This window comes from Bos taurus, chromosome 20, assembly GCF_002263795.3.
Source record: "Bos taurus isolate L1 Dominette 01449 registration number 42190680 breed Hereford chromosome 20, ARS-UCD2.0, whole genome shotgun sequence".
Lineage (NCBI taxonomy): Eukaryota > Metazoa > Chordata > Mammalia > Artiodactyla > Bovidae > Bos > Bos taurus.
The window spans coordinates 23,212,961-23,236,383 of record NC_037347.1 but is presented as its reverse complement, the minus strand read 5'-3'; the positions used below and the strand labels follow the sequence as shown (position 1 = coordinate 23,236,383).

The following is a 23,423-nucleotide window of genomic DNA, read 5'->3' as shown; positions in this document are numbered from 1 at the left end:
ACAAAGCCTACAAAGCAGAAAAGAATAAGTACAAGAAAAATCTGTCTAAAGAACTAGAGAAGACATCGACTTAAGTGTTTCTAGCAAGATATACCTCTTAAATAGGTGCGATGTACAGTACCATCTTCTTGTTGCCAGTCTGGGATACAGGGCGATTTATCAGATAACACACACCACTCAAGTATGTATCTGTTTACAGATTCGTTTGGAGCAGTCCATTCTACCCAAAGCACGTTATCTTTGGGAAATGCTTTAAGATCGGTTATGGGGTGAGTAGCTTTAAAAAAAAACAAAGTATGAATACTGATATGATAAATGAACATTTAAAACTCTGAAGTTCCAACATTTTACATTCATTTTTATAACCATGTGATCTATCTTGCTATCACGTTTTCGTAGCACATAAGATTAAACTGTATTTACATGAATAAAAGCACTAATTTATAAACAGTCAATTTATTTTCAAACGTTAATTCCTTTCCCAAAATTCTGCAAGTATTTTGTGTATATAAGTTGCATTTTCTTCTTCTTTGAAAGCTCCAGATAAAGTTACAGAAAAACAATATATTTAAGTTAAATGTATATAATAGGTACCTCAAACCTAAAAAATATATTTTTTTAAAAAGACAATCATAAAATGCTTAAACGAACTAAGTAGCTTAGTGCAAAGTTTAAGTGAACCACAAAATGATGGAACAGTTTGGCTGCTGATTGATTTCTAAAAATTTAACCACCATAGATACTGAGAACATAGTCTTAGGATACTGATGTTTTTACAGGAGTCCTGTCCATACCTAACTACCCTTTACCATTCGTAAGTGAGGCTCCATCTTAGGGACAAACCTTGAAAATCCCAGGCAGGGATAGTTAAAACAGACGCGTCTGATTTGCCAACAAGATTTCTTGCTGTCAGAGTTGCTACGTAGCGATCATTTGTGAGGTTTACTGTCAGTTTTGTGTCTTTAACTGTGTAATTTTGTGAATGTGATTTCCACTTTGTGAGAGTCACTTCATAATCCAAAATTTTTCCATTAGCTTCAAAAGGAGGCAATGTCTGTAATAAAACAATTTACTTTTAAAACATATTTCATAAATCTTGAATAAAGGTAATGTTTTTCTTCATGTTCACAAATTCTATTATGTCAAATCTCTGAATATTTAATTGCAAGGGGCTGGCAACCTTACTTTGAACTCACTACTAAAGGGAAACTACTTCACATCGAATGAAGAGTAAAAGCATGGCTTCAGCGAAGAGGGAAAGTAGCACCATTCTGTTAGCTATTAGTTCTTGATACAATTCTTCACTGATGGTATGCTGGCCTAAACTATTTTAAGTCTGAATATTTTTCTTTCTACCTTATTTTAGCATGATCCACTCATGACCATTTATGGAGTGCACAACAACTTTATTTCCTATTACCAGCATACATTCTGACTACCCCAAATGTTAATTATTTTTTATGAGGCACTGAGGAAAGTTCGATAAAACACAGGCCCCTTATAGAACTTTCACAGAATGATGCTGAAATATCTATGAGGTATCACTGGCAGTTTATGAACCTTTTTTTTTTAGTATACATAAAGCTTTGCATTTTTATTAAAGTTATCAAATACTATTTGATACCAAAAATTAAGCCCCATCCATGATACCATATAAAATATATTTATATGAGATAAAAGGATACAGTCAATATTTTTTTCTTACCTTCCATTTGAGTTGTATAGATCTAGTGCCGTGAGCATGAGACGGCTCTATCTTATACCAGAAATTTGGTGCCTTGGATGGTCCTAAAGAAATGATATAAAATTTTTAAAATAAAAGTTTCTATTATAACAAGATAAGCTAAAATCCTAGAAATTATTCTCTTACTTTATTTTTAATATTCTTGCCCTTCAATGATATGGTGTCTTTATTTCTTTCTTTACACCAGCATTTTCCCACCTCAGCATATGTCTTGGACTTCACACCTTTAATCAGGGTGATAGCTTGACAATTTAGATTATATTGCAATTCTTTAGTAATCTTAAAACTGTGAAGGTACAAATATATCCTAAGCAATAACCAAAGATGCATCACTTTCTTATTGCTAAAAGTCAAACTGAAATATATTTAAATACATGTGTACGATCCCTAAATGAATATATTTAAGGATATAAGACAAAATAAATGGAGTAAGCATAGTATTAAGTTTATTACCTTATAGTGGGAGTCAATGTAATGGAATATAATATAAATAAATTCACAGAATTGTTGTAATAATCACCAACCATGTGAAAAAGCACTTTACAAAACATCAAATCTGATTGCTAATTAGGTTTTAAAAATTCAAAAATTTTATAATTGCAAAATATGGCATTAAATAGAATAAAAAACAATCTGAGTAAAATATAAGCAGTGTTGTGCTGACCATGAAGAAGTTAACTACAGTTGGACAAAACAAAGAGGAAAGGCACACCAGGAAGGCTGGGGGAAAACCTGCTGGTACAGGGGCTTTGAACAGATACATACATGAGTACAGTGCAGTATCCCGGAAGAATAAAGAACACAAAGCTATACAGGAAATTTTAGAGGCTAGAAATGGTCAAAAAACTGTGATGTTTTTTAATATCAGATGTTAAAAAAAAACTCTTGCTTCTTTCACTAATTTGAAGAAATGCATAATCCAATTGTTCATAGCTTTTTGGACACCAGGAAATCTCTTTTGATTTGACAAAGGTTATGTGCCATCTCTTCAGAAAATGCACACAAGTAGGAACCCCAATATTTTGTCTACATCTTAAAGTAGTTTAGGAACTCCCCCAAACTGATCAACGTACTTTTAAACTCTTCAAGAATACCAGTTTCAAAATACCTAGCCAAGACAAAGGTATCTGACTCCCAAACCAGCAAGAGTAGATTACTTTCTTTCTTGGCATTTTTCAGAATAAGAGAAAATTTGTGGTGGAGAATGGTACTTTAATTTTCTGCCTTTGACATTCTCAATTCACATAACTTTCATGAAACCTTTGGCAGAGCTCTGTGGAAGTGAAGGGATTTAGGAGATAGGGAAGGTTTCAAAGTCATAGCCGCTGCCACTGACACCTCAAGAGGGTGACCGTGACAAGAAAATGTTTAGAAAAAAATCTGTATTCCATAGGATTATTTCAATTAAAGGCTAACTGCTTTATAATATTGTGTTGGTTTCTGCCATGTATCAATCTGTATAAATCAGCCATAAGTACACACGTCCTTTCCCTCTGGTACCTTGCTCCCACCTCCCACCCCATCCCACTCCTCTGGATTGTCACAGAGCACTGGTTTAAACTCCCTAAGTCATTCAGCCAATCCCCACTGGTGATCTGTTTTCTACATGGTAGCATATATATTTCCATGCTACTCTCTCCATTCGTCCAGCCCTCTCCTTCTCCCTGGTGGCCACAAGTCTGTTCTCTTATGTCTGCATCTCCATTGCTGCCCTGCAGATAGATTCATCAGTACCATCTTTCTAGATTCCATATGTATGTGTTAATATACAACATTTTTCTCTTTCTGACTTATTTCATTCTGTATAATAGGCTCTAGGTTCATTCACCTCATTAGAACGGACTCAAATGTGTTCCTTTTTATGGCCGAGTAATATTCCATTGCATACATGTACCACAGCTTCTTTATCCATTCATCGATGGACATCTAGGTTGCTTCCATGTCCTTGCTACTGTAAATCATGCTGCAATGAACACTGGGGTACATGTGTCTTTTTCAATAATAGTCTTCTCAGGGTATATGCCAGTAATGGGATTGTTGGGTCATACGGTAGTTTTATTCCTAGTTTTTAAAGGAATCCCCATATTGTCCTCCATAGTGGGCTGTATCAATTTGCATTCCCATCAACAGTGCAAGAGGGTTCCCTTTTCTCCACACCCTCTCCAGCATTTACTGTTTGTAGATTTTTTTGATGATGGCGATTCTGACTGGTATGAGGTGACTTCTCATTGTAATTTTAAATTTTGACTTGCATTCCTCTAATAATGAGTGATGTTAAGCATCTTTGCATGTATTTATCAGCCATCTGTACGTCTTTGGTGAAATGTCTGCTTAGGTCTTCTGCCCACTTTCTGATTGGGTTGTTTTCCTGGTATTGAGTTGCATGAGCTGCTTGGTTATTTTTGAGATTAATCCTTTGTCAGTTGTTTCATTTGCTATTATTTTCCCCCATTCTGAGGGCTGCCTTTTCGCCGTGTTTTTAGTTTCTTTTGCTGTACAAAAACTTTTAATTAGGTCCCACTTGTTTTTATTTCCATTATTTAAGGAAGTAGGTCATAGAGGATCTTGCTTTGATTTATGTTAAAAGAGTGTTTTGCCTATGTTTTCCTCTAAGAGTTTCATAGTTTCTGGTCTTACATTTAGGTCTTTAATTCATTCTGAGTTTATTTTTCTGTATGGTGTTAGGAAGTGTTCCAATTTCATTCTTTTTCAGGTAGTTGTCTAGTTTTCCCAGCACCACTTATTGAAGAGACTATCTTTTCTCCATTGTACATCTTTGCCTCCTTTGTCAAAGATAAGGTGCCCATAGGTGCGTGTGTTTATCTCTAGGCTTTTTATCTTCTTTCATCAGTCTGTATTTCTGTTTTTGTGCCAGTACCATACCGTCATGACAACTGTGTTTGAGTCTCCTTTTCCCAGCCTTTAGGGTTGTATTCCTTCTTCCTTTTGGTTTCTGCCCTTTGTGGGTGAGGTTGTTCCAGTGGTATGCTTTATGTTGGGAAGGACTTGTGCCTGCCTTCTGAGGGGAGGAGGTGAATTTTTTTTCCTCTGATGGGCAGGGCTGTGTAAGGTGGTATTCTCGGGTATCTGTGGGAAGCTGGTCTGCTGATGACTGGGTTTGTTTTTGTTTTGCTTGTTCTTTGGGTGAAGAATCCTGTACTGGGTGCTGCTGGGTCCTGGATACAGGTGGAAGTCTTCATGGGAATTCTCACGGATTAATACTTCGTGGGGTCAGGAGTTCTTTGGCAGTCTAGGGTCCTGGATGCAACCCTCTCACTCCAAAGGCTCAGGGCCTGATATCTGGCCAGGGAATCAAGACTCCATAAGCCATTTATTATGGCATTAAAGAGGACTGAAACAAACACAGGGCTTCCCAGGTGGCTCAGATGGTAAAGAATTTGCCTTCAATGTAGGAGACCCAGGTTCTATCCCTGGGTCGGGAAGATCCCCTGGAGAAGAGCATGGCAACCCACTCCAGTATTCTTTCCTGGAGAATCCTATGGACACAAGACTCTGGCAGGCTACAGTTTCATGGGGTCACACAGAGTCGGACATGACTGAGTGACTTTCACTTTCACAACACACACACAAAACAGAAAACAAAACAAGAAACAAAAAATGAATCCCAAACAGTAAATACAAAATCAGACAAATGTCAAAGACAAAGGTGCGTGCACACACGCACACGCAGAACAGTCCAAAGAAAAGAAAATATAAAGAGAGTGACCTGGTGGTGAACAAAGGAAAGCAACAATGGTATCGACCAATTAAAAACAAAACACAAATCAGAAAACAAGACGAAGCAGACTGCCAACTGGGGAATAAAGCAAAAAAAGAAAACCAAAACAGACTAATGAACAGGGTGAAAGAAAAGGAAGGCAAAAGATAGAAAAGCAAAGTTAAATAGAAGTATGTTTTTAAAAAGGTTTATATATATTAAAGAATATACCAGGAAAAGAACAACAAGAAAAATAAACAAGCAAAACAATTTTTAAAAGAAAAAAACCCATAAAACTGCAAAAAGACAACACAGACGTAGAAGTATATAAAGGAAATATAAAGTGTGATTAAAAAAAAAGTTCTCCAAAGCTTAGAGTTAATAAAATGGACCACCACAGCAATAGGGGAAAAAAAAAAATCCAGAACCAACTACAGAATGAATCAGAATAATAAAAAATGTTTTTCTCTGATCTCAACTGTCAGCATCCTTTCCCTCACTATGAATCACCTCTGCCTCCCTAGGATGCCCTCCAATATCCGGCTGGTCTCTGGACCTGCTGTGGGGACAGCTCAGACTCTATAATCTGGCCCTATTCCTGAATGTTCTTGCCTCCAATGTCCACAGCTGCCAGAGTGAGGCATTTTCTTTTGTGGGAGTTCTCATTCTCCTTTTATATATTCCGTACACACAGAGTCTGCCTACTTGACTGTGTAGGTTTAATCTGCAGCTTGTACAGCTGGTGGAAAGGTGAAAGGTTTTCAATCCTCTTCCTTAGCCACACTGCCCCCACAGTTCAACTGTGGTTTTATCCCTTCCTCTGAATATGAGTCGTCCACAGGAGTCTGCTCCTGAGGCTGCCTTGGAGGACTTGGGTCTGCCTCAGTGAGGACCGGGTGTAGAGGTGCTTCGATTATGGGGACCCTGGCAGTGCCAGGAACGTAGGGGAGCTGGTAGTCACAGGTACAGGAGATATAGTGCTCTTAGGGTTTTTCTAGCCTCTGGCCACTCTGCCCCAGAGAGGATAAAGCATGGAGGTGGTGAGGCTACTTGGATTATGGGGACCTTGGCAGCACAGGGGAGCCTGTGGCCATGGACACAGGAGGTATGTTAGGGTTTTTTCAAGCCTCTGGCAGCTCTGCCCCAGTAGGGATCAAGTGTGCAGGTAGCACAGTTGCTTGGATTGTGAGGACCCTTGAAAGGTTGTTGCTGAGCCATGAAAGACGCAAGGATTCTTGGCCTCCAGAGGAGAGGAATTCAATCCAGGGCCAGTAATGAGGCTTGATCACTCAGAGCTTTTGTATAATAAAGTTTTATTAAAGTATAAAAGAGACAGAAGACTTCTGACATAGACATCAGAAGGGGGCAGAAACAGTGCTCCCTTGCTGGTCTTTAGCAGGAAGTTCTATATATATACCTACTAGCAGGCTACTAATTAGAGAAAGGAAATGTCTCAAAACTTGAGAGAATGGCACCAGACCCCTCACCCACAACATTCATTCTGAGATAACACTGGCACAAGGTGAGTCATCCTGGGCCTTAAAATGATTGACACGAGTCTTGAAGAAACGCAGGTTTCCAAACAAATACATAGTCTCATTAACATAGATTAGGAGAACAATTGTATGAGTAAAACATACCGGTTTGTTGAGCCATTATCGTGCGCGCGCGCGCGCGTGTGTGTGTGTGTGTGTGTGCGCGTGTGTGTGTGTGTGTGTGTGTGTGTGTGCGCGTGCGTGCGCGCACGCGCGCATGCGTGCTTAGTCGCTCAGTCATTTCCGACTCTTGCAACCCATTGACTAGCCTGCGGGCTTCTCCGGGCAATACTGGAGTGCGTTGCCATTTCCTTCTCCAGGTGATCTTCCCAACCCAGGAATCGAACCCAAGTCTCCTGCATTGCAGGTAGATTCTCTACCAACTAAGCTGTGAGGGAAGCCATATATATATATATATATATATATATATATATATATATATATATATACATACACAAAATGTATAATTTTGTATAGAGAAGGGAAAAAAAATCCTGTCACTTGTAGTTTGTTTCCTCCTGCCACTTGAGAGGAAAAATGTCTGACTCGTGCAGCCTATTTCCTCCGTCTGGAGACCCCCAGCCTTCCTGCGTGTTACCCTCTCACCCTGGAGGCACAAAGTGCGCAGAGATGCCAGGTGCCTCAGGTGCAGGAGCTGTGGCACTATTACGAGTTTTTTTCTAACCTCTCACGGCCTGTAGCCTCAAAGGGCCTCCCTGGCTGGTCCTTTCCTTGTTTCTTGGCAAAGAAGGCACTCAGAGGTCCCCCCAGGGTGGTGATGAAGTGTGAAAGTATTAGTCGCTCAATCATGTCTGACTCTGCAATCCATGGACAGTAGCCCACTGTGTTCCTCTATCCATGGAATTCTCCAGGCAAGCATACTGGAGGGGCTTGTCATTCCCTTCTTCAGGCAATCTTCCCAACCCAGGAATTGAACCCGGGTCTCCAGCATAACAGGCAGATACTTTACTGTCTGAGCCACCAGGGAAGCTGGCTGGGGTGCTTCTCTGTTGCTTAGTGTGTCAGGCACTCAAAGGGCCACCCTCTCTGGGTTCTTTCTCTGTTGTTCAGCTGACATGTGGAGACAGAGACACTACAGTGATGGCTCCATCCCCTGCATGTGACTCAGCAGTGTCACCTTACCTCCATGACTACCTGACTTTCCTCCAAAGGCAATCCCCTCTGCAATCTCCTCCCTCACATCCCCAGGGGCCATCTGCAATCAACAGCAGACCTCACCCTGGGATTGCTCCCCAATCCCTACATTTCAGCTCCCAGCCACCACGCATTCCAGAGGACTTGCACTCCTGTCTGGGATACATATGGATGTGGCAAGGATCGTCTGTGTGGTTCTCACTCCATTCAGACTGTCACAGATCAACTGCTGCACTCTCTAACAGCCTCAAATGCTTCCCTGCATCCCAAACAATGCCCCAAATGTGGTGATCTGACCCCTGCTTCAGTTCCCTCACCCTCCAAGTACAGGTCCAGCCTGCTTACTCTCCTCTCTCTCACTTCCTTCTTTGGTCTTGCCAAGTTTTGTGTGGATCTATACATTCGTTTCCAGGGATCAGGGACTCCTGCCTGCTCTCAGCTGGTGTTCTAAAAGATCTTCTGAATCTGAAGATGTATTCCTGAAACATTTGTGAAGGTGTCCACTACTCCTCTGCCATCTTGTCTTCCCCCCTCCATAGGATTATTTCTTGATGGTTATAGATGAAATTAGTAACATCAGATGCTTTGGGGAAGGAATCTTACTTCATATTGTATATCCTTTTATGCCTTTTGGATTCTACCTATATGCCTTGTATTATCGTGAAAAACAAAGGGAAAATGAAAATAAACCAACTGATTAAAATGCAATGATACTTTTTCAGGGGCTTATTAAGTACTGATAAAAAAATGAATAAAAACTACAGTACAGCTATCTTTTTGATAGTGAAGGTCTAACGCACATTTTGGTAGGTAATATGATTTTAAAGACTCAGGATATGATCCTCTAGTTAGAGATATTTCGAGACTACTCTCCTTTAATAAAATGTTCTGGATTTACCAACTATTAATGGTTTTCTCATTGTAGCTAAGATACCATTCCACAATTTCCTTTAATTATATTAAATAGATTTGTACTATCAATAATGTATATTAAATTTTATATCTTGAGGTCCTTTAAAAAGTATAAAATATCAGTTTGAATAAAATGATCACAAAAGATGTAATGAAGTCTATATTATTAAAAGTAGATAAAATTTATAGTCAAAATTCAAAAATTTTTTTCTTTATATATTTATTTACTTACTATCTTCATATGTGATACCACTTGCTTCTTCACTCCAGTCACTCCAATATCCTTTACCATCTTCCTTCATACAACGAATCCTAAACACATATTCTGTAAAAGGTTTAAGGTCCTGAACAGTGAATGAAGATCGGGTAGATGATGTATCTTCAGGAGGAACCTGAAAACAAAGCAAATTGACCAACAAAAAAATCCAGAGGTATTTATTACAGATCTTCTAAGTTGCCTAATATTTAGAAGCTAATATATGAAACAAGCCTAATAACTAATGAAAAAAGACTAATTTGACTCAAGCTCTGCAGAGAAATAAATTCAAGTGAAAAAAGCAGTCAAAATTAGTAAAACTTAATAGGTTTGGGAAATATGGAAACAAGTATTATTAATCTTCTCATCCTTTTTTTATTTCTTTCTTCTATGCTCCTATAACACTCATGGTCTTAACAGGAAAAAGAGAAATTCCAATTAAAATTTAATTCAAGGAGGGTTTAATAAAGGAAATATGAGCAGAGTGTAGGAAACCTTATTAGATAGTACAGGCAGTACTCTGGGGCTTAGTGGTGTTACCACCTTTAGAATCAAAGGGAAGAGGGGTGGTACCAGAACCTGGAAGAACAGGGTCACAAAGGGTTAACTTGAGAGAAATAGTGACTTTAGGTTGAGACAGGAAAGCTTTAGGGAGGAAGCAGCGCAAAAAATATGATCTCACTTCTCTCTCTCCTCCCTCTTGCCAAGACCCCTCCACAACCAACAAATAAAATCCATACAGGTCTGCATCCCAAGACAAACAGTAGGTGAAGAAAGGTAGAATATAAATCTAGATGGGCAAAAGGAAGATATTCAGCCCAATTATGAAAAACAAAAGCTATCTTTGTAGATAAACTTGATTTTCAGAAAAAAAGAGTAGACTAAACACAGATTTAGTGATTTCCCTGGTGGCTCAGGCAGTAAAGCGTCTGCCTACAATACAGGAGACCGAGGTTCGATCCCTAGGTCAGGAGGATCCCCTGGAGAAGGAAATGGCAACCTACTTCAGTATTCTTGCCTGGAGAATTTCATGGACAGAGGATCCTGGCAGGCCCCAGTCCATGGGATCGCAAAGAGTAGGACACAACTGAGCAACTTCACTTCACTTCACTTCAAACATAAATAACAGGTTCCTTCTACCACTCTGAGATTTCAATATTGAATACAAAATGTGTCAGTCTTTTTTATACAAGTGAATTAAGATTCTATGATATTGAAAAAATTTTGAAGAACTTCTGGTATATATCTTCTCTGTACAATCCTCATGTACAACATGAAGCTAATCCACTTTAGTTTGTTGCTTTTTCTGATTGTATTCTGAGTCCATGTGGAATGGAGGACAGAAGCAGGAAGGTCACGGGCTCAATTCCCTTCGGAGCTCAATTCCCTTCGGAGCTCATTATTGCAACCAGAGAAACAAAGCAAAGGCATACTGTTAATGATAAATGGAGTTACAACAGAGAGTAGTATGCAGATCTCAATGCTATGATGATAACCTTTTAAATTAAAAGCTCCTAGTATTTCTTCTGCTTATAACATCATCTGTTATAAGATGGGTGGTGGTGGTGGTATTCAGTCACTAAGTCGGATCCGACTCTTTGCAACCCCATGGGCTATAGTATACCAGGCTTCCCTGTCCTTCACTATCTCCTGAAGTTTGCTCAAATTCATGTCCACTAAGTCAATGATGCCATCCAATCATCTCATCCTCTGTTACCGCCTTCTCTTCCTGCTTTCAATCTTTCCTAGCATCAGGGTCTTTTCCAGTTGAGTTGGCTCTTCACATCAAGGTGGCCAAAATACTGGAGCTTCAGCTTCAGCATCAGTCCTTCCAATGAATATTCAGGGTTGATTTCCTTTAGGATTGACTGGTTTGATCTCCTTGCAGTTCAAGGGACTCTCAAGAGTCTTCTCCAGCACCACAGTTTGAAAGGATCAATACTTTGGTGCTCAGCCTTCTTTTATGGTCCAACTCTTACATCTGTATGTGACTAGTGGAAAAACTATAGCTTTGACTAGATGGACCTTTGTTAGCAAAATGATGTCTGCTTTTTAATATACTGTCTAGGTTTGTGATAGCTTTTCTTCCAAAGAGCAAGTGTCTTCTAATTTCATGGCTGCAGTCACCATCCACAGTGATTCTGGAGCCTAAGAAAATAAAATCTGCTACTGTTTCCATTTTTTCCCTGTCTATTTGCCATGAAGTGACATGACCAGATGCCATGATCTTAGGTTTATGAATGCTGAGTTTTAAGCCAGCTTGTTCACTCTTCTTTTTCACCTTCATCAACAGGTTCTTAAGTTCCTCTATCTGCATATCTGAGGTGGTTGTTATTTCTCCCAGCAATCTTGATTTCAGTTGGTGACACATCCAGTCCAGCATTTCACATGATGTGAAAGAAAGTTAAAAGTAAAGTGGTAGTTGCCCAGTCGTGTCCAGCTTTGCGACCCCACGGACTGTAGCCTATCAGGCTCTTCTGTCTATGGAATTCTCCAGGCAAGAATAATGGAGTGGGTTGCCATTCCCTTCTCCAAGGGATCTTCCCAACCCAGGGACTGAACCTGAGTCTGCCATACTGCAAGCAGATTCTTTACCATCTGAGCCACCAGGGAAGCTCAAACGATGTACTCTGCATGTAAGTTAAATAAGCAGGGTGACAATATATAGTCTTGACGTAGTCCTTTCCCAATTTTGAACCAGTCCATTATTCCATGTCCAGTTCTAACTGCTGCTTCTTGACCTGCATATAGGCTTCTCAGGAGGCAGGTAAGGTATTCCCATTTCTTTTAAGAATTTTCCACAGTTTGTTGTAATTTTGGGTATACAGTCCTTTTATTTTTCAATCTTACAATCCCTCTATTTCATGGGTTGGCAAACTTTCTATAAAGGGCTAGACTGTAAATACTTTAGGCTGTGGGCCAGATGGTCTCTGTTGCAGTTATTCAACTCTTTCTATGTAGCACAAAAATCATCAGAAAGAATATGTAAACAAATGTTTGTGGCTGTGTTCCAATAAAACTTTATTTACAAAAACAGATGACAGGCTGAATTTGGCCTGCAGATGTAGTTTGTTAATGCCTGCTCTACCTTACCCATATAATCTCTTCATTCTTACTCCTCTACCTAATCTGCTTCCTCTTATCTGTGGCCCTTTCACCTCTCACTAGAAATGCTATTCCCTCTCATTCTGCATCACTTCCATACTTCACTTAAAATCTACTGTGCTGAGCAAAATTGTATTCTCTGTCTGGATGTCTTCCTATTGGTCCTTGCTTGAAATACAGCTCTAGAAGTGTCAAGCAAACTACTTCACATAACCAGAAATTTAAGACATTCAGAAAATGACTGAGACTTTTAGGTTAGTGGGTTAAAGAAAAGACTACTTGAATAAACAGTAACTTTCAATTTACCTGGTTCCAAGTTGAGGCATCTTTGGTCCTATATTGAATGTCATATTTCAGTGTTATAAAACTCTTAAAACGTGAATCAGTCCATGTCAATTTTAAAATACTAGACAGTTCCTTTGAACTGTTGACTGATAAAATATGTGGTGGATTGAGCTTCACTGAAAAATAAAAAAGATCCTAATGTTTACCATGGTTTACTTTTACAACTTCTTACAAAGTCCAATATGCTCTTTATATTTTATTTCATAATATGCTATGCATTTATTCTCACCAAATGAACAAATTTGTCTAAAAAAATGCTATACCATACTACTATAATGGAAGGAAAAGGTTCCTAAAGAAATTCTAGTTCTTTTCCTTGTCAATTTATTACATTTGTTAATATTTTCAGGTTCAGACATTAAGTTAAATAGTGATGACATATGGAATTTATAAAAAGTATAAAAATGAAGCATATACACTATGACTATAATGCTGTAAGATGTTTGATATCTGAATAGATATCAGAGATAATATTAAAAATAAAAACAGCTGTCAGTGTGGTTGGATTATGGATATTTTTCTTTTCCCAAAGTATTTTTAATGTTGATAAAGTTAGTTTGTAGAAGTCACTAAGAAAATAAAAGCTTATTATTTATATATTGAACTCAAAACTAATTTATAAGACACTGTATATTCTAATAAATTCTCAAATTTAGGTTTATAAATACCTTTATCTACAGGATCAAAATTGATATGATCTGAGGTAACCTTCCCAAGGGCATTCTCTGCTTCTACCCAGACTTCAATGTTGACAAAATACACAGGAGGATAATCAACAGTGCATGAGGTGGGGGTGTCACGTTTTGCTTTACAATCATCAAACTTCTCTGTTGCCCTAAATACAAAAATGGTAAAATCAGTCATTAAAAATGGATTTGAATAAATTAGAGTGAAAAAGGTTACTTGAAAAGAGTTTGATGAGACCCAGATTATCATAGCTTAGAATAAATAAGTTAATTTCAATACATTTAAAACAAACTATTGAACACTAGAAACAAAATCTGTTAAAAATTCACCTGTTTTTCTTTAAAACTGAGTTTGATCTATATCTTAAAACACAAGATTATTTTCAAAATTTTACTCCAAGAATATCATATTTAGAATCTTATGCTCTAACCCAATGACCCTTCTTCAAAACTTATTAGTGATATTAGTCCAGTTTTTTTCCTTTCCTTGAACAGAATCTTTACAGTATCAGCAATGTGTTTCTTTAAGCACAGTATGCTTTTTCAAAACACAATATGCTAGGAGGTGATAGAGCAGGGATAGAATTTCTATCCTTCCAGAAAATTCCCTCAGCCCCTTTCCAACCACTCAACCACTTTCTAATTTTCTATTACCATAGAAAGTTTCAAGTGATATGACTAAATTTACTCACATACGTTTAAATCATGCATCAATTAAGAATATATATGCATATGTATGCATATATATATTAAATCAAAACCAAACCAAAACAGGTAACCTTTGGAAGGAGTGGGGAAATAAGGAAAAGGAACAGGGTACGGAGACTTCTATAAACATACTTTGTCTTAGAAATCTGTGTGGATTAATTTATTACTTTATACAATGAAGAAAATTCTTAAAAACCACAAGCAAAATGAAACAGCTCGAAGAAAGGAGATATAGATGTTAGATAGATGAATTAACTAAAAACCTATAGTCTGGATTTTAAATTGGAAATACCAGTACGAGTTCATGATGTATTTTATCTTAAAAACATTTTTGGTTCTTTCCACTAAAAAAAGCCTAGAAACAACAACCCAGTAATTAATTGTATTCCACACTAAGTGGAACCATGACTACTTGGGAATTGGTTGATTCTAGGTCTGGAACAGAAAACATATTAAGATGAACCTGGAACACCTTGTCACTTCAGAAATCAGGAAGGTATCAAAGAACTCATGAAGTTGTGTTAAAAGGATAAGCCAATCTGAAAAGTTCCCACTAACCAAAGATGGGACAATTTAAGTATTAAGAAGAATGACTGTAATGGATTAAAACACATCAAATCAGGAATTCCCAATGGTCCAGTAGCTAAGACTCTGCGCTCCCAATGCAGGTGGTCAGGGTTCCACCCCTGATCTGGGAACTAAATCCCACATGCCGCAACTAAGAGTTCACATGTTGCAACTAAAGAACCTGAATGATGCAAAGAAGATCAAAGATCCTGCATGCTGCAATTAAGACCTGGCGCAGCCAATAAATAACAAGACATCAAATGTTTAAATATGAATTCATAATGAGGAGAAAAATCCCTTACATCTACCTTTGGAATTTGGAAGATGCTGCTGCTGCTACTGCTAAGTCGCTTCAGTCATGTCCGACTCTGTGCGACCCCATAGACGGCAGCCCACCAGGCTCCCCCGGTCCCTGGGATTCTCCAGGCAAGAACACTGGAGTGGGGTGCCATTTCCTTCTCCAATGCGTGAAAGTGAAAAGTGAAAGGGAAGTCGCTCAGTCGTGTAGGGATTAATTAATCTAATTAATGATGTAAATGCTCAAGTGATTAAGGGTGGAAGTATATGGATGTCTAACTCACTCTGAAATTCATTAAAACAAGATGGGTTGGTAGATGGAGACAAGCACAGTAAAATGTTAACTGTAGAATCTAGGTAATGAGTATGTATAAATGTTCACTGTAAAATTCTTTCAACTTTTCTTTATATTTGAAGAAAAAAAACTAAAGGGAAATTCTGTAATACCTGAAACCATTGCTCAAATTTTGATATAAGAAAAACAAAAACAAACATTATATGGTAGTTCCTAATGAAAATATATATAACTACTATGAATTATTTTTTGGGGGGAAAAACTGATTAAATGTCTAGATCTAATGGAAAGTTTTAGTAAATAAAGGGACAGAAGAATGTGTTAAATAATGTAAACCATTATTTTAACAACTGAACTGCAAAGAAAGAAGGTAGAACCTATGGTTAAGACAGACAAGATGTATGAATTGGCAATATGTGGTGATTACTTAAATCTTGATTTGACAAGTATAAAAATATATACATACATTCATGAGACAACTGGGAAAATTTGAACACTAATTAAAAATGTAACAATATGAGAGTATTTTCAATTATATTTGGATTTTTTTTAAGTGTCCTTATCTTTTCCATAAAAGTACTAAAATATTTATGGATGAGATGATGTTTATTTCTTTAAAACAATCTAAGTGTGGGGTATATATAAAGTAAGACTGGTAATGGGCTGATAACTACTGAAGCTCGGTGATGAGCGTGAGGATTTCTTACACTATTCTTTCTACTTTCATATTTCAGGTGTTCTAAAATAAAAAGTTAAGTAAAACATTTAAAACTTTGCATTTAATAATACTACCTCACAAGATAAAAATTCTACCACAAAGGCAAACTTAATAAATTCAATGTACAACAAATTTAAAATAACTTGCCACTCAGATTTTAAAGTGTAGTTTGTTTCCAGGTATGTTTCCCTTCCAGGATCCCACTGACACATCATTTTCTTTCCTTCATTCACAATGCAACTCAAATTTTTAGGTTTTTCAGGAGGCACTAAAAGGGAAAAATTAGCAATTTTCAAAAAGCTTCATATTCACAAAAAGCATGCAATTTATATACTCCTCTAGACATTTAAGATAACCAAAATCAGACAGAAAAAAACAAAACCAAGAAAAGACATAATGAAAAACTGGTGACTAAAAAACTAATTTCTTTTCTAAGTAAATTCAAACATTTTAGATAGTAACATACATTTTCTATCATACTTGTCATTAATAGGTATGTTTCAAGTTAACTTTCTACACAAAGTCAACTTTCATTTATAGCTGGAAAGCATTATCAACTGACTTCTCAAGTGTATTTTAGAAACTAATACTTAAATCTTAGTAAGAGGCAAGTAAATAGAAGCAAAAATGACTCATTTATATCTCTCCCTTCCCAAACTCTGCTGGAGAGAAAGCAAATGCTAAAATTATAGTGTTAGACGATCCACAAATTTGGCAATCCATTCTTGGATCATAGTAAATTTATTTGTCTACTTCAACATAAAAGCATTCTCCAGTATTGATTCACTTTCTTCAGATAATTGCTTTACACTGTATTTTCTCCACAACTAAGGGATATTGAAAGTTACTATGAGCTCAGTCACAGATTTCAACTCAACATTTTTGGTGGGTATATCTTGTCAAAGTATTTTTCTGGAAAGCTGACAGATGCTTGACTTTCAGGAAAAATATTAAACTTGTGTTACTCCTTAGGCTTTTATATATTTGTAATGCAAATGCAGTTCTACTTCTAAGCTTATTTTTTTTTAAACATTAAAAAGAAAAAACAGTTCAAAACTCACTGAGCTGACAGTTACTGCATTTCAAAAAGACCAAAAGACAATGGACATTAAAGATATAATTCAACAGTCATGACAAAGTCTGAAAGAAAGTAAAACAAAACTTACAGCCTGAAATGATTCTGATTCCATAAACACTCCGATTAATCTGTCCAAACATACGAATGTTGCAAGTGAGCAGAGCATTTATTAAAGTTATATTTGGAAATGTGACACTAGATGCTGTTCTGTTTATGACACTATATTGTTCATAAGGAACAGGTACACGGCCTGTTTTCCAGAAAATGTCATTAGCAGTCACATGATAATCATCCATACATTTTTCCTTTAGCACACAAACTGCCGTGAAATTCGAACCAAGTTGTACAACTGAAGATTCAGGGTGGATATGAGCACATGGAACTATAAGTTCACCTGGAAAGGAATAATAACAGAAAATGTAAGAACAGACTGAATTTTTCTGGTACAAAATGACATTCTATATCAGTACAGTTCCTCAATCATCATTAAAATATCTCTAAAGACACAGAAAAAGAAGAAACACAGTGAAAGTTAGTATCACCAGAATTTAATGTCTAAATTTGAAAAGAATTATATCAATTACATGGCAAATGGAACTGGATTTTACCAAAATAAAAAAGACCTATGCAAATTTCAGCCCTTTTTATAACATTCTACCTTGCCTTAGGAAATAGTTTGCCTGCAGGGTGATTCATATTTGCTCTGCCACCAATTCTGTTTCTCAACTCACACTCCGTGTCTAAATAGACCCACCAGAAGACAGGCGATGGTCTCTGCTTCTCGCCAGTCCTGAATGCCTTTGAGGGTGCAGATGGGGACATGCAAAGACAGTATATGTTGTTCATACATCAAAATCAGACAAAAAGTAAAGAGCAAGGGTGTAGCAAAATAAACACAGGAAGAGTAAAATAATACAACCAAATACACTGGTTTTAACAATAAGTAATGGGATATAATCTCATATTAAAAAACAAAGAACCAAATTATATAAAAAAATAAATTCCTATGACCTACTCCATGTTGATGACATATAAACCCCTCTTTCTGACTCTAATTTCCTGTTTTCAGTGGCTTACAAGATATTTCATAAGTACTTTAAAATGAACATGTCTAAAATTATATGTATCATAGTTCAATTCAGTCACTCAGTCATGTCCAACTCTTTGTGACCCCATGGACTGCACCATGCCAGGCTTCCCTGTCCATCACCAATTCCTGGAGTTTACTCAAACTCATGTCCATTGAGTTGGTGATGCCACCCAACCATCACATCCTCTATTGTCCCCTTCTCCTCTCATCTTCAATCTTTCCCAGCATCAGGGTCTTTTCAAATGAGTCAGTTCTTGGCATCAGGTGGCCAAAATACTGGAGTTTCAGCTTCAGCATCATTCCTTCCAATGAATATTGAGGCCTGATTTCCTTTTGGATGGACTGGTTGGGATCTCCTTGCAGTTCATGGGACTCTCAAGAGTCTTCTCCAACACGCACAGTTCAAAAGCATCAATTCTTTGGCACTCAGCTTTCTTTATAGTCCAACTCTCACATCCATACATGACTACTGGAAAAACCACAGCTTTGACTAGATGGATCTTTGCTGGCAAAGTAACGTCTCTGCTTCTCAATAAGCTGTCTAGGTTGGTCATAGCTTTTCTTCCAAGGAGCAAGCATCTTTTAATTTCATGGCTGCAGTCACCATTGTAGTGATTTTGGAGCCCCCGAAAACAAAGTCTGTCACTGTTTCCACTGTTTCCCCATCTATTTGCCCTGAAGTGATGGGACTGGATGCCATGATCTTAGTTTTCTGAATGTTGAGCTTTAAGCCAACTTCTTCACTCTCCTCTTTCACTTTCATCAAGAGGCTCTTTGTTTCCTCTTCACTTTCTGCAGTATCTGAGATTATTGGTATTTCTCCTGGCAATCTTGATTCCAGCTTGTGCTTCATCCAGCCTAAGCAGGGTGACAGTATACAGCCTTGACGTACTCCTTTCCCGATCTGTAACCAGTCTGTCGTCCATGTCCAGTTCTAACTGTTGCTTCTTGACCTGCATACAGATTGGTCAGGAGGCAGGTCAGGTGGTTTGGTATACCCTTCTCTTGAAGAATTTTTCACAATTTGTTGTGATCCACACAGTCAAAGGCTTTGACATAGTCAATAAAGCAGAAATAAATGTTTTTCTGGAACTCTCTTGCTTTTTCGATGATCCAGCGGTGTTGGCAATTTGATCTCTGGTTCCTCTGCCTTTTCTAAATCCAGCTTGAACATTTGGAAGTTCTCAGTTCACGTACTGGTGAAGCCTGGCTTGGAGAATTTTGAGCATTACTTTGCTAACATGTGAGATGAGTGCAATTGTGCAGTAGTTTGAGCATTCTTTGGCATTGCCTTTCTTTGGGATTGGAATGAAAACTGACCTTTTCCAGTCCTGTGGCCACTGCTGAGTTTTCCAAATTTGCTGGCATATAGAGTGCAGCACTTTAACAGCATCATCTTTCAGGATTTGAAATAGCTCAACTGGAATTCTGTCACCTCCACTAGCTTTGTTTGTAGTGATGCTTCCTAAGGCCCACTTGACTTTGCATTTCAGGATGTCTGGCTCTAGGTGAGTGATCACATCATCATGATTATCTGGGTCATGAAGATCTTTTTTGTACAGTTCTTCTGTGTATTCTTGCCACCTCTTCTTAATATCTTCTGCTTCTGTTAGGTCCATACCATTTCTGTCCTTTATTGTGCCCATCTTTGCCTGAAAATTCCCTTAGTATCTCTAATTTTCTTGAGGAAATCTCTAGTCTTTTTCATTCTATTGTTTTCCTCTATTTCTTTGCATTGATCACTGAGGAAGGCTTTCTTATCTCTCCTTGATATTCTTTGAAACTCTGCATTCAAATGGGTGTATCTTTCCTTTCCTCCTTTGCCTTTCACTTCTCTTCTTTTCATACCTGTTTGTAAGGCCTCTTCAGACAACCATTTTGCCTTTTTGCATTTCTTTTTCTTGGGGATAGTCTTGATCAATGCCTCCTGTACTGTGTCATGAACCTCCATCCATAGTTCATCAGGCACTCTATCAGATCTAATCTCTTGAATCTATTTGTCACTTCCACTGTATAATCTTAAGGGATTTGATTTAGGTCATATCTGAAGGGTCTAGTGGTGTTCCATACTTTCTTCAATTTAAGTCTGAATTTGACAATAAGGAGTGTGCATGATCTTAGCCACAGTCAGCTTCCAGTTTTGTTTTTGCTGACTGTATAGAGCTTCTCCATGTTTGGCTGCAAAGAATATAATCAATCTGATTTCACTACTGACCATCTGGTGATGTCCATGTGTAGAGTCTTCTCTTGTGTTGTTGGAAGACGGTGTTTGCTATGACCAGGGTGTACTCTTGGCAAAACTCTGTTAGCCTTTGCCCTGCTTCATTCTGTACTGCAAGGCCAAATTTGCCTGTTACTCCAGGTGTTTCTTGACTTCCTCCTTTTGCATTCTAGTCCCCTATAATGAAAAGGGCATCTTTTTTTGGTGTTAGTTCTAGAAGGTCTTGTAGGTCTTCATAGAACTGTTCAGCTTCTTCAGTATTACTGGTTGGGCATAGACTATGTATCACAGTCCCTTCCAAACTTATTTTTTCTTCTTCTCACTTCCCTATTGCTGCTGAGACACTACTCCCATCCGGTCGCCTAGGCCAGATAACCTTGCAGTCCTTACTCTCTAATTAGCCTCCTTCCACACTCCCTCGGTCTTTTTGTTTCTATATTCTTAGTACGTATAGCAACCTCTTCTCATCAACCCTATTTTGGCTGCTGGCACTCAGGCTATCGTATTATACCACAATCTGACCTCCTTCTAGTTTATCTTAAACATACAGCTCCCAAAGTTACTGTTCAAAAATGATTATGCCATTTACCTATTTTAAATTATTTAGTGCCTACCTATTACCATCAAGATAAAATGCTCAATACTTGACATGATTCTATCCTCCTTCTCTATTCTCACTATCTAGAAACTTAAGGCAGCTTTCTTGAGTGAATCCCATTTATCAATGGAATTTGAAATTCTAACAGCTTTAATTTATTCACTTGGAAAATGAAGATAATAATGGCTATCTTGAAAGTTTATTGAGATCAGATATTATTAATGGAAAGAATCTACTACAATGCCTGGTCTTCAAAAGGCCTCCAATAAATGGTAGCCTGTCACCACTGCTTGGCTTCCCTGGTGTCTCAGTGGTGAAGAATCTACCTGCCAGTGCAGGAGATGCAGCTTTGCTCCCTGGGTCGAGAGGATCCCCTGGAGAAGGAAATGGCAACCCAGTTTAGTATTCTTGCCCAGGAAATCCCATGGACAGAAGAGCCTGGTGGGCTACCGTCCCTGGCATTGCAAAAGAGTCGGATATGACTTAGTGACTAAACAACAACAAATCATCATTACTACTGCTATCCAGAGACAAGTAATCTAGTCACACTGACTCTGGAAAGGTCTCTCAGAGGTGACTGGTTCTAGCAGTTAAGGTAAAAGATGTATAGAACCAGAGAATCAAAAAACTGACAAAAACCTTGGAGAGAATTTACTTCAATCGTTTATTTTATAAAGAACGCTGAGATACTTTTATGGAGTAAATCTCAAATATCAGACAGATTCTTCCAATTCTCAACTTGGTCCCAGGCTAGACTGCACAAAGGATAAAAGTACTTTTAAAAACTAAACAATTAACTTCTTATTCCATATCTGTCATTAAGCTCATAAGGCCCAGAGTCAAAATGTTTGTTTCAAAGCTTATGCAGCAGCCTGTTTGAGTGGCCTTCCATTACTGATGCATGGCTGTGGCAAGTCCTAGCGCACAAGCTCCTGTCAATGTCCATCCTGTGACAGACTAGTAAGTTACCCTGTGACAATGAGCAAGTCCTTAAAACTCCTCCAATCGCACTTTGTTCCTTGGTAAAATCATTCCTGTTTGACTTTCTCTTTAATAATGAAAAGGAACCTTACCTAGGAAATATACTTCAGAGTACTAAAGAACATGAGATATAGCCAGAGACTAACAATTTTTTATCACACAGAATAAGAAATGCTAGAAACAGGCAAATGTTCCAGTTTTCGAAATGAAGCACAGGCTCACTGAAACCATCCTGTGCCAAATGAAACCTACTTTTACAGGGTTACTAGACTGATTTAAATGGCAACCCACTCCAGTATTCTTGTTTGGAGAATCCCAGGGACGGGGGAGCCTGGTGGGCTGCCGTCTATGGGGTCGCACAGAGTTGGACTCGACTGAAGCGACTTAGCAGCAGCAGCAGGCTGATTTTTTACTACTCTTGATCTATAAAAACAGATATTTTGTAACTTCAAACTAAAACATTTTCACTTGATTGATTACCTACACATAAAAAAAATCACTGACTAAAAAGAGTCAATGAGAGGGAGGCTAAAGGAGTATGCTGAAGTGCCTCCCCTCAAACCTTGGGGTAGACTGTACTTTCCAAAGAAGGTCATACTTATAAATGTATCCCATTCAACATGCTCATCTTACAAAGTGACTAATACTCCTCCAAAGAAATGAGATCTATGTTTCCCTTTTGCTCTTAGATCTTTAAGGGTGCTTATGCCTGCCCCAGCCAACAGAGTGTGCTAAGTGACTTCCAAAGCTAGATCATAAAAAAATACAACTTCTGACTAGCTCTCTTTTTCTCTTGCGACATTTGCCATGGAACCCAGCCACATGTAAGGAAGCCAAGGCCGCAAGGACAGACCACATGTGGTGGTGTAGCCAAGAGCCCCAAAGCCCTGAATCTACAGCCAGCATCAACACCAGACATAATAAGTGAATGAGACTTCAGATGATTCCAGCTACTCATCTCTGAATATTCTAGCTGAGGCCCAGATATCACAGAGAAAAGAAGAATCTGTGTGTCTGACTGAGCCTGTCACACATAAACCATGAGAAATAATAAGTAATGCCATTTTAAGGCATGAAGCTTTAGAGTAATCTGTCTGGCAGCAACAGATAATATAGTCCTGTTATTTTCAACCTTTTTATCAACAACTTAGGGGGAAAACAGACACACACACTTAACAAATCAGCAAAAGATTATAATGGATTGCCCACAATTTGGATAATGTCAGGATTCAAAATTATGCTTAAGGACTAGACTGATAGGCTAATAAATTTGGCAAAAACATCTTCTATTTAGGTTGATAAACAAATATAGAGTGAAGGGGAAATGGCTTAAAAGTAATTGATGTGAAAACAATCTGAGAATTTTCAGTGACTGGTAGATGGCTTAACATAAAACTACAGTGTATCTTAACTG

General features: G+C 38.0%; 1 protein-coding gene across 3 annotated transcripts in view; it reads right to left on the bottom strand.

Moving 5' to 3' along the window:
- IL6ST (interleukin 6 cytokine family signal transducer) overlaps positions 1-23,423 on the bottom strand; it is a 61,781-nt gene that overhangs the window by 17,185 nt on the left and 21,173 nt on the right. For all 3 annotated transcript variants that reach the window (XM_002696322.7, XM_059878870.1, XM_010816769.4), the window contains 8 exons: positions 17,208-17,513; positions 16,189-16,309; positions 13,439-13,605; positions 12,732-12,886; positions 9,297-9,456; positions 1,706-1,788; positions 844-1,054; positions 95-277 (listed from right to left, as the gene is read on the bottom strand). In XM_002696322.7, the coding sequence (XP_002696368.3) occupies positions 95-277; positions 844-1,054; positions 1,706-1,788; positions 9,297-9,456; positions 12,732-12,886; positions 13,439-13,605; positions 16,189-16,309; positions 17,208-17,513 (1,386 nt within the window). The remainder of the gene's footprint in view (positions 1-94; positions 278-843; positions 1,055-1,705; positions 1,789-9,296; positions 9,457-12,731; positions 12,887-13,438; positions 13,606-16,188; positions 16,310-17,207; positions 17,514-23,423) is intronic.